General features: G+C 38.7%; 1 protein-coding gene across 1 annotated transcript in view; it reads left to right on the plus strand.

The window, feature by feature from the left end:
- The window catches only part of negr1 (neuronal growth regulator 1), a 118599-nt gene that overhangs the window by 48574 nt on the left and 57790 nt on the right, over nt 1–12235 (plus strand). The window contains exon 3 of the mRNA XM_026346497.1: nt 7641–7766. Within this exon, the coding sequence (XP_026202282.1) occupies nt 7641–7766 (126 nt within the window). The remainder of the gene's footprint in view (nt 1–7640; nt 7767–12235) is intronic.

The raw sequence follows: 12235 nt of genomic DNA on the forward strand, positions 1-12235 counted from the left end.
TTCACACACTACCACTGGCCTCTCAGGCGAATTCCTGCAGTACAACAACAGGGTAAATCACTAGATTCATCATACATAATGACGCCATTATGGAATAATGTTCATCAGCTAATGTGCATTCGCTGGGAATCTATTTGTGTCTTTAGCCTTTTGCTGTCTGCTTCTCCACAAATCTCTATTCTTTATTAACCTACCCAAAGTCTTAGCCACAAGGAAATCTTAGAAGATGAAGAGATGCCAAAAACAGACAAGCAATAAGGGCTGATGAGGTTTTATGTCTTAGCCCTGCCATTCTCACTTAGTCCACCTCCTCTGTTGCTGCTGGGCTCAAATAAATGGAAAGAAGAAGAAATTCTCTCTTTTTTTTTATTTATTTCATTCATTTTTATTGCTTTATATTATTGGTGCACGGTTGTGTTTGTTTTTCTGTTGGATATGATTGAGATTGATATGTTTAATAACATTATGAGAGGTCATATTGGAGGTAAGGCAACCATGACTTTTAAAGTTTATGTGCTCAGAGTCAAGTGCCGTGTGTTATTTGTTTAAAAGCGCACACTGCAGGCACATGAGCGTGCACACACGGACAGAAACACACACCAAGCTGTTAGCATCCCTGGAACACACTCTATATCCTTCTCGCTTTGATATATTTTTGAAGATTTTGATGTAGTACATTAATACTGGTGTTAAGAAAAAAGTCACGGTGTTTATAGTAAAACTGCAGGTACCTAAATTAGAAGGCCGAGGTTTTTCCATCCACTGAGGTCGTGTGTTTCTGTCATGAGCAATGAAACATCATTGGTGACAGATTTCTCTCTCTACTTGGATGAACATTTTCTAAAGTTAAGCATTACAAATTATCTGTGCCTGCTTTGTGACACTGCAAATGGAAGTAATCCCTTTGAGTAATATAATCTGTCACTGTTTATGTTTAGCTTCCGTGTCTGACACCTAATTAACGGATTGGAAGTTGGTTCTTCTTTGCTGCCTGGAGTGAGGAAAGGGAATTGAAAACCTTTAGGAATAGCTTTGTGGGAACTGTCTCATTACTGAGCTGTATATTACACCCCACGAACACAGGTATATTTTACAGATATATTATAATCCATCTGTATCAATGTCATCTCTAACAACCTGCAGTTTGGGGAAGCTTTGGAGTAGGTAATTTTAGAATTGCAAGTAGCTATTTAAAGATCTCTTCAGGATTTCTTCTCTGTTTCAAGCAAAGATGAAAAGTAAAACTCAAATCTGCCCATAATCCATTTTCTAAGTGCTGCATGTCTTTGATTAAAGACGTGTACTCAGAGCAGTAAGCATCTGGGTTTAATAAGACCATTACAGTCTATTGTGATTGGACAGAAAATATGCTTCTGGGCAGTTAAAGCACCTTTGTGCGTTTCTGTGGTGTTTGTGGGATGACGATAGACAAATGAAGCATTTGAATTACAGAAAATGAAAAAGAATATTGCTCTTTCTCTGACTCCTAGCTCACTCCTCTAACTCCCTAGTGCCCATACTTCTATCCATTACAACAAGTGGCCGGGCTTTCCCTCTATGCTCTAATTGGAAAGCTGGATTGCAGCAGGTTTATCCAATAATGGGGTCCTGCAATTTGGTAGCAGAAGTCATCCTGGAGAGGCCTGTCAGAATTCACAGAAAAGCCCTGTTGTGTGCACCCCACTTTGCAGCTCTAGAAGAAAACCCCTGCATTTTAATAGTGCAGCTGTAAGCATTTTCGTAATTCAAGGTGGCGTCATTAGAGCCTTATTTATTCACCCGAGGTGTCTGCCAGGAGGGAGATGATGCCGCCCAGATCAGCTGTGGCAGCTCCCTCTCAGCACTTCCCGCAGGGCTGGAGAAGAGGAAATTAGAGAGGAATGGGCAAACATGACAATCATAGCATCGTTAATGAATTAGCACGTAAAGAAAACAACAAGCTGCCTGTGTAGGTAGGGAGGGAAGGGTTATGATGTTCTGTTGCTGAAGGGGCAGAACATTCACGAGTTATTTCTGATGTTTCAAGAGATGGAAAAAGGTGTAAAAGGGATAGTATAGAGCACTCAGAGAGAAGTGCCCTAGAAAAACATTATAGTAATGGACTATTCAGGCTTTCAAAGTAATGTAGTAACCAAGAATTTTGCAAGCAAGGATTCCCACAACAAGTGCGTGGATAGGGTTTTTGCAGCAGGGATGAATGTCGATATGAATAATTCGCACTGTCTTTTAATCATAATACCTTCAATGTACAGGATTTGATATACTGCATTACAACCCTTAATGTCACTAAGTAGTATAGTTGCCCGGGTTTAATAATACTGTACCATGGCCTCAGACATACGCAACAGATCATCACAATGCTCCTCACATAAATTCCTGGACTAAGCAGATTTTTATTGTGTAAACATATCGATATCAATCTTTGGGTTTTGGCCCCATAACATTGCTTGAGTTATCGTCAGCGTCACTTTCTGTTCATTGTACCCTGTGGTTAAATGTGATTGCTTGAAACACAGAGTAGACATTTAGTGCTACATCAGTATCATACAATAATTCAAGTAAAGAAATGTGAAGAATATGTTCACCTGAAGCACGCTGCCAAACATTGCTCAGGGTTGATTGAGTCAAGGTATTTCCTTTTCTTTTATTTGCTTTATTTCTTTCCTTTTGAGAGACTAACAGCCTTAAACTGCCACTGACATTTAGATGTATTGACTCAAACATTCATGGTGTCATTTAGAAGAGGAACGTTATCATCACTGACACTACCTGTAGACCGGATTGCTTTTATCCAGTCCAAATGCATTTTTTTTTGCATTCCTTTTTCAGTGTGAAATTTAAGACAAAACCACAGAAAATTGGCACCAGAGACACTGCAACCAAAGGTTGAATACTGAAATTCAGATGTTTCGCATTTTTGTGGCGTCTCTGCATCATACTGATTGAAACAGCTTCATCGCTGTCAAGTAAGATGATGTTAGAGCAAGCTGCCCATTCACTGTCATTATCCTCACTGTACGGATAATGTTGTATCATTTTAGCAGTGTTGACACAATGTGACAGTCTAACAAGAATAATTGGCTTTTTAGTCAATGTGTGTGATGTCAGCTATTTTAATTCAGTCAGAAGTGAAAGAAAGTAGTGTCACCATCAAGAACAGCAGACATTAACTTTTGCAGCCACTTGGTAACTTGAAAGGTGGAGTTAGGTGATCAAACTATGACAAGTCAACATTGTAAAATGATGAGACGATTGTAGACCTTAATTGTGTGAGCCTGCAGCTCTCCTCAGAGGCTGCTGCTGGTTGGATTTTCAGAATAAAACTACAATTTATCAACATAAATGCACATGCTTAATTTACCCAATAATGACCATGCACACTGCTTATGATACAGGAAGTTGGGATGGTTTTAAATAGTAAAAATTTCTCCCAATAATTTCAAAAGAAATGTTCAGACTCATTATATTCTGTCTTAGATACGATCATGTTTCTTTCTTTGTTAAAATAGTCTGAGGGTCTATTTCAACGTAACCCTTGCAAATGTAAATATAATATCAACTGATGTCGTATGACGCATGAAACGAAAACATACCACTGACTGTCTAAACATTTCAAACTCACTGCTGTTCACCACAAGCTCCACGAGCCTTACGAGGGCAGTAGTCATTGTCAGATCACCACCTCCACCCCCCATTTAACCAGTGTTTCACAAACCTGTCTACTCTGCTCACATCTCTTATTGCTGTAATAGTAGACTTTGCAGCATAAAAATAATTGTTTGGAATCAGTAAAATGATCAGTATTGATATTGGTTCAGATATGTCTGCACCCAAATCTAGTTATGTGCTGTTAGACAATAATTTACCAATGTGAAGAGCAAATGGTAGACTGTTACCATTTAGACTGCACACGCTGCACACTGCAGCATTCATTGGTCAGACTTCCACAGTGGCCGACTGCCAGTAATTAACATAACATCTAGTCAGTAAGTGCACACAGACAGACAGACAGAAGTTTTAATATTTTAACGACTAACAATCACTTTAGTTGACTGATGCCTAAAGTGATTTTAATGTGGCTTATAGACTGCAGTTGTAAGGCAGAAATGCTTGAGACTAAGTTGGCTGTTACCTTCCTGACACATCAGCGGGACCCTCCCATCCGTCTCTATTTGAAGTAGTGGGCTGGGCTGGATTTTTAGGGCCGGGTTTCACAGGCCAAATACGCCTTCCCACGACCTGTAGTCATTAGCCTCTCTGATTTTCTCCTTAGTGGGTGTGGAATTTCAACTAGATTTAAGTCTCTATTTGCCAAATGGAAAGCCCCCTCAGCTTCCAAGTGTCCATCCTGTGACCCTTCAGCAACAAAGCTTTCAGTGTCTCAGCACTGTAACCTAGCAACAAGATTCATACTTATATAAGACCTTATTTAGGATGCTTTATTTTTTAAATTAGGAAGAACAGATGGCAAATTAATATTATGTTTATGCATTCGCTCTGTCATAATTCCCTTCATAATAAATGCTTCATACTTAACAGTAACATTTGAATCATACCCCATTTTGCATGATAACAGACAGTAAAGCTATTAGAAGTAAATACTGTATGCAGACACTGATATTTATTAGCTCATTTACCTTAAGAGATTTAGTTTATAAAGTTACAGTTTATATGTCACAGATTTAAATGCAAGCATCGGGAAATAAAACATGAAAACATACACAAAGTTAAAAGATAAGCTCAAACAAAAACTGAAGCACCCGATAGTTGCAATTCAGGAGCTTTGCAAAGTGTAACCAACAAAAAGTTGAATAGCCTGAGGTGGTAAATGGTGTCCAACTATAGTAGAGTAATTCTAATAGACATGGAACAAAAGTGTGGGCTCCCATCTGATGAATAATGTGCTGTTCAGTTCTTCACAAATCCAGTTTCATAGATGATAAAAGTTTGACTACAATGTATTGATGTTTTATTCTGTTATTCTCCAGCTGGAGCATCGAGTATTATGCAGCAAGGCAACTGAACTACAGTAGCTCTGAGCTAAAAAACTGAGGGCTCTTCATGTGAACCTTTGAAAACTTCTCTGTCCCTGCCAAGGAGAGATAGGATCAGTAGACAACCCCAACATTTTCAATTTTGTGCTATCAGACACAGGAGATGTGTCAACAGTGAGGTCCTACAGCAAGTAAACACAGGAGTCTGACAAGCAATAACCTAGATTCAACATCGCCTCCGGTCCTCTCTCGCTGAAGGTCCGCCACTTTCATCTCATTTAGATCCAGATCTACTGATCAAAAATGACGCCTACCCCCACACAAAACAAAAACGTCCAGTGCTAAGAATATTTTCTTGGGCGCTACCTCATATCACTGAGGATAGGGATTGTGTGAGGCTGGTTCTAGACGAGTTGGTGCCACTTGTGAATTACAAAGGTTGTTTTCTTTAACCATTGAAGGTCAGGTTTTATTAGTATGGATGCTTTTAATGTTGCATTGTCCTATATTTGACTGTAGGCTATTTATTTTAATATGCAGTTAGTTCCCATAAGTGCAGTCAGGTTATAGCACAGTGCAGTGCATTAATGTTGTTGATAGATGATTGATTCATTTTTTTAATAATACATAATTTTATAGTTTTGTTTTTAGAATAATAAAAATAAAATTTTTTATTTATTTTACATTATTTGAAGAGGGAAGACAGGAGCCATATTTTTAATGTAACTAATCATTGCAAATATACAGTAGATACATTTGATATTTTCATCATTCATGCTGTGTGCTATTGTGTGTAAAATTTTCTTTTAGTTTCTTAGCACAGGCCAGGAGCGATCAGAGAGTAAAACTTCGGAAGACCCAGACAACTGAGAAACCATTACTGTATGGCACAGTCGACTGCAGAAAAGCTCCCGCAGATATTCAAATCTTGGAGATTAAAATTGTGTCTTAGAAACCAGTACGTGCAGTTGTTATGTGTGTGTGTGTGTGTGTGTGTGTGAGTGTGTGTGTACATGTGCCTAGATGTATGCCTATTTGAATGCGTTTAACTGATTTTGAGGGCGGCTACGTGTGTCTGTGTGTGTTTTGAGCAGCCTAAATACCAAAGCTTTTAACATCAAAGCTCCGAGAGGATTTAAGTGCCCACAAACTTGCCAATTATGATTGTAAATGATGTCCAGCAGGGACTGTTGATGAGCTGCCCTCAATAGAAAGAACTTTTTTTTTTCTGTTTCGAAAAGGTGCTTATTTAGGGACTTTTATTATTTAACCAGGTAAATCCCATTGAGATTAGCAACCTCTTTTGCAAGGGAGACCTGGCCAAGACTGCAGAGCCTGACTTAGATTTATAATGCACACGCTCCAAACCATAAAGTGTAGCCTGGTTCCAGACAGTTGAATCACTGCTCACATTTCAATTTTTTTATTAAGTAATACAAAAAACGGTTCTGTTCTTCTGATTGTCTGTTGAGAAATAACTGAGCCATGCCAAGCCTTTGTGGGTGGGACTAACGGACTGTGCCAAGCTCTGTCAGGAAATATTAGGCACGGTTATTGTCAACAGCTTAATCACTGCCTGTTATTCTATAAAATAATTATATTTATTAAAATATATTGTTTTTAAAATGCACTGTGAGGAGACATACAGTCAAAATTAACATAGTGACCAATATATACAGTAAACCCCTTTTTCCAGAAAGGTTAAAACTAAAAATGTGTGATTTAAATACAGATTTGATTTGTTTGAATCTTGACCAGCTTGTAACTTGTAATTGTATTTTGTAAATATGAGTAAATTGTGAAGTGACCTAACATGCCTCTTTGCTTTGCGCCAGACTATATTCAGAATTGTGCCAAATTCTCGGGGCTCATGTCAGATGGACTGAAAAGCAGTGAAAACATGCACTTTGGTCAGAAGAGTCCACATTTCAACTTTTATTGCAAAAGCTGTTATGTTCTGTTATCAGCGAAAAGTGCAAAAGCCACAACATGGGTGACTTGGAAACTGTTTTTGTGGAGTTACCACTGGGGTAAGGGCGAATATTGAGATCTTGGAGACATATGTTGCTATCGTGGCAACTAGTTTTCCCAGGAAGTCAGTGGATATGTCAGCAGGAGAAGTCCAAGCCTCATTCTGCTGTTGCTACAACAGTGTGGACTTTGAGTACATGTGCTTGACTGGCCTGCCTGCAGTCCAGATCAGTCTCTTACTGAAAATGTATCATGAGGAGGACAATCAGAAAATGGTGACCACTGACTGTTGTGCAGCTGGGCTCTTGTATCCAGCAAGAATGCGTATGTGATGTAATACTGTGATATACATGTCTGTTTTTGAGTGTTGTAGACATCAAACGTTAAATTTCCTCATATTTACAAAATACAATTAAATAGATGAGTGAAAACACTGAACTATTTCCTTTGCATATTTCTTTTGGTGGTTGCAGTCTGCAACGTGGATGTCTTTGCAGGTGCTAGATGTCACTAAATGTTACACATTGCAACTTTAAGTGGGACTTATTTATTATTTATTGATCATCTTCTAACTCAAAATAGAGCACAGGTTACATCTCACTTTCTATAAAAATAAAGTGAAGGTTGCATATTTGAAATGCTAATCTTGTTTCTGTATTTATTTTTTGTTTCTAGTTCCTCCCAAGATATATGACATTTCCTCTGACATCACGGTAAATGAGGGCAGCAATGTGTCGCTCATCTGTACAGCCAGTGGGAAACCTGAGCCAAGCATTTCCTGGAGACACATAACCCCATTAGGTGAGTTCAGTTCACCTCTCACACACCTATGCTAATGAATGGTTGGATGGATAAATGGATGAATGGAAAGATGGATGGATGGATGAATGGAGGGGGGAAATGAGGAAGCACGGAAGGGATCAATAGGTGAAGAGGTGAATGAGAAGGACAGAGCACTAGTGTTTTGGTTTCAGATGAAGACATCGAAGGGGGGAGGGATATTGTGAGCGACTGATAGTATTGAATGGATCCATGAGAGAAGGAGGTATCATAAATTGAAGTGAACACAGCACAAGAGAGAGAGAGAATAAGACCTGACTATATACCGAAGTCATGAGTGCTAAAGAGCCAGAGAGATCCAGTGATAAGAAAAGGGAATCTTTTATTTACATAGCTAAAGGTTATATGAATCACTGCTCGGCTTGAATTTGGGTCTTAACTAAAAAAACCTCTTACTTACTTTTATCCATAGACTGGTCCGTCTATCATAATTCCAACTCCTTCCAACATTTTGTAGCTAATATCTATGTTTGCCATATGAGAACAAAATCATCTGTGACCAGAAAACAACAGACAATAATTACCCACAGTGTGTTTATGGTCCTGATTCTATAAGTGTGGGCTCATTTGTGAGCCCCTATTACATCCACCAACAAAAACACTAAACACAAGGTTACATATCATTGCTAGAGGAAAACCAGTATTGTGATGTATGTGGGTTTCAAACCTTTAAACAGACACAAACTACAATATTAGATATATTTCATATATTTTCCAGCAAACTATAATAATATTTTTCTCATATTATCGAGGCAATTTTTTGAGGCTCTGTTACCTACTTCAGCGTCTGCTGGGCGCTTTTGTGTTCAGTTTTAGTTCTGGTTCTGGGTGAATTTGGCAGTTTGTGTTTACTCACAGCAAATAATGTGTTAACACATTCTGACAATAAATCCCACTTCCTCATGACTGTAGAAAGACCACTGACTTGCTTTGGCAGTTTCTAAACTCATTCAAATCATTTAAGGTACATTAATAAAGAACATTATTATCATTGTGATCTTTTTTTTTTTTTTTTGGTAGCTTCCAGTTTTGACACACATACACCATGAAGTGCTTTGAAACTTGAATGCTATCTCTAAAAACTGATTCCAAAGCATTTAACTGTTGCTACAAAGCCCCCACCCAGACGCTTCAAGACCTCCCTCATTTTCATATTAACGCATTAGAGCATGCTGTGCTTATCTGATAGATGTGAGGATGACTGCATTTATCTTATGGCTGTCAAATCCCCCTCTGTGGCGTGCTTGCCCTGATTGTGTTAGGGGAGTTTTCAGAAGATGATCAAAAGCGCCATCCTCAGAGTCTGAGTGGCAGTCACTCATTCTACTTTGAAGTGTCCACACTTTGAAGTATGCCAGGGAATAAATGATATGCTGGTCAAATGAAAGGACCCAGGACTGAATGTAATCACAGACTGTCTCCCAGCACATCAGAAAAGAAGCCATTTGCCATGGGATCTTTGAGTCAGTTATTGTAGTGAGGGCAATTTGTCTAAAGGACATGGTACAACTGAAAGGTTATAATAGGCTAATTACCTATATATGGAATTCCATTTAATCTGTTGAATATGCAGAGCAGTCTACTCCAACCAGTGCACAGGCAACCTGAATATGCAATCACGGTCAATGGAAATATTTATCACAGGAATGAATGACCCATCAAATAAAACCAAACCTTCAATGAACTATCATGAACTACAGGACTTAAAGTACCATTAACACCAACAGTGCAGACGATTTGCTTCTTCCTTTGTGTTTTCTCTTTATTTTCGAGATCTGATTGGGTCACTCTGACGTTATGAATTACTTGGTTAATAATTTAAGAGTTTTATTGGAATTGCAATGCAAAGGCCTAAATTTTTAAAAGCTAGAACAATTTAACTTCAGTCAAACTCACCAACATCTGTATCGCAAAGCGAACTCAATCTTGACCTAGTGTAGCACTATCTGCACTTTCCTTTTTGTATTTGGTAGGAGTAATCATTTTCATTGACAGGAGGCCAAGCAGGTGAAATGGCCGTAAAGTGACAAACATGTCTGTATGGTTTTAGTTGCTGGCATTATTCTGTTCAGCACTCAGCCATTTTGGGCTTGGGTTGGGTATTTTTCACATTGTAGATAGTTCTGCTGCAGCAGTCAGTGAAGTTTGACAGAATGATAAATTGCCCTGACTGATTGTCAAGTTTCTATTCCCACTCTGCCTGTTTTGTGTTTGCATTTTTTTCCCTTCTTTCTCTCCTTCCTGCCAACCAGAAAACTGCCAGTTAATAATAAACTTTGTGTATGTAGTCAAGTGTGGCCATAAACTGTTTATTGAGATAATAATTTGGCTCAGTATGTGTGCATATAAAGTCAATGCATATTCTTCAATTAGAAAGATGCAAACTGAAGCAAGTCCTTGTAACACACAGATCATCTTTGTTGACATCCTACCAAGAGGAGCGCTGGTTCCAGCATATGTCTTCAGCTTAATGTGCTTAAAGAATCATCACTGTTTTGTGTAGCTGTTTAATTGGCTGTGTAAAAGTTGTGCTTGAGAGTGAAATCCTCAGGAGTGTTGAATGTTCAATGGAAAGCTCCTCTTGACTTCCCTTATTAGTTGGTGCGTTGCAAAGTGAATGTTTTATACCCTTATCAAGTGATGTCGAGGTGCCCTTGAGCAAGAATTCGACCCCCAACTGTTCAGAGCAGCATGCTGTCACCAAACCACCTAGTTTGAGCGGATCAATGCGATCATTTCCAAACTGAAGATTCTCCCACAGGCTGTCGATTTCATTTAAACATGTTGTGTGATACTAAATCTGCACTGAAACAAGATATGCCATCAGAAGAAATACATTGGTGATACTCCCAGAAGTCCCTCTGTCATTATTAATTTAGCTCTTGACATTTTTACTTACTGTACTCCTAAAATTTACAGTAGCTCTGGTGAAATGTCAGCGTTTCAGGGTATTGCCTATGCATGGAGTACTGTGCTATGGTTTCTTCCCACCCTTTCACAGGTTGTAGAGAGGAGGTAGAATGGCCTGTAATGTAGTCTGTTTTGGTCTGGTATGGTTAGGTGGATGGCTTGGCTAAATTGCTTTGCTAATGCTTTGATAAGCTATTTCCATTGAGATTTGAATCCATGGGATGGGAGTGTGACCTTTTAAAAAGCTGACCAGAATACCTGAATACATATTTAAGTGTTTCCTGTGATAGATTTCGGCTCCCTCTCTTTCCAGACCCCTCCTGTATGTTTATCACGCGGTATGTTTTATGTGCAAAGCATATCTTCCCCAAAACATGTTCTGACAAAACAGGCAGGACCATCCTTTACAATGACAACTCACTACAGTATGTATGCTGTAATGTAGTTTACTTAAAGCTGGATCCAACACAATGCGCTCGGTCCTGAACCAAGTGGCAACTGCAAGTATAGTAGCTCACTCAGTCTCCGTGTTAACTGTAGAATGAATTATTCAAACCTTGTATCTTTGTTACATACCTTGAGTTGTGCCTGCCATGTTGTGCTAGAATTTGGCAGCTCTTTTAGAGACACTAAGCTTTTTGGTGGCTTGTTCACCAGGAAGCTCCCATTCAGCTCTGGGTTCCTTTTCTCATTGTCTACAGTGAACTGATGTGCAGTTCAAGGGCTGACACTGGAGCAAGCTTTAAACACGATGGGAGGTGAAAGATAGAGAGTTACGCGCTGCATTTCAAATTTCAGATATCAACAGCAGGAGCCGTGTCTAACACTTCCCCATTCAGCTATTGAGCTGAGTATTGCTAACCAAAGAGGTGCTCAATGGGCACATGCTTTATTGGAGTGTCTGTAACATGATGAATAGAAGACCTTTTTGAAACTCAAATGTGATACTGAGTTACTGCCACACCACACACATTTAATGGCAGTTGGCAGCCAGAAGTGATTTCTTTCACCGCAGCAATTTATTTTGACTCTTTAAGATGAGGTTTTTAAATGTTTCATTTTCAAGGACCTTAGCAATTTGTTGATATGTTATTTATTAATCCATTTATTCTAACTTATTAGGACAGACATTTGTCTGTTAAAAGTCATACATTTAAGCTGCAGCCCACATGTTTTTACCCTACCATCATGGAGGACTGAGGAAATCTGAAAATATATTGATTTGCAAGGCAGCACAGTAAGAACTTGGTCATACTTTCCAATAAAAAGAACAAAAACAATCACCAAAATAGTTGCTAATTAATTGTCTGCTGTAACTTAGTGAGTAATCAGTTTGCTGCAGCTCTAAAGGATTGATTTTATTATGAATCACTTAATTTGAAGGATTACTTCTTGTACACAATGTATAGACAGGATGTCTGTGTTTTTGTTCCATTATTGTTGCATTTCTTTAAATCTTGTAAAAGCCTATCTCTGAACGCATACAGATAAGAACATGGTCAAATATACTCTCTGCTTTC

This window comes from Anabas testudineus, chromosome 4 (assembly GCF_900324465.2).
Source record: "Anabas testudineus chromosome 4, fAnaTes1.2, whole genome shotgun sequence".
Taxonomy (NCBI): domain Eukaryota; kingdom Metazoa; phylum Chordata; class Actinopteri; order Anabantiformes; family Anabantidae; genus Anabas; species Anabas testudineus.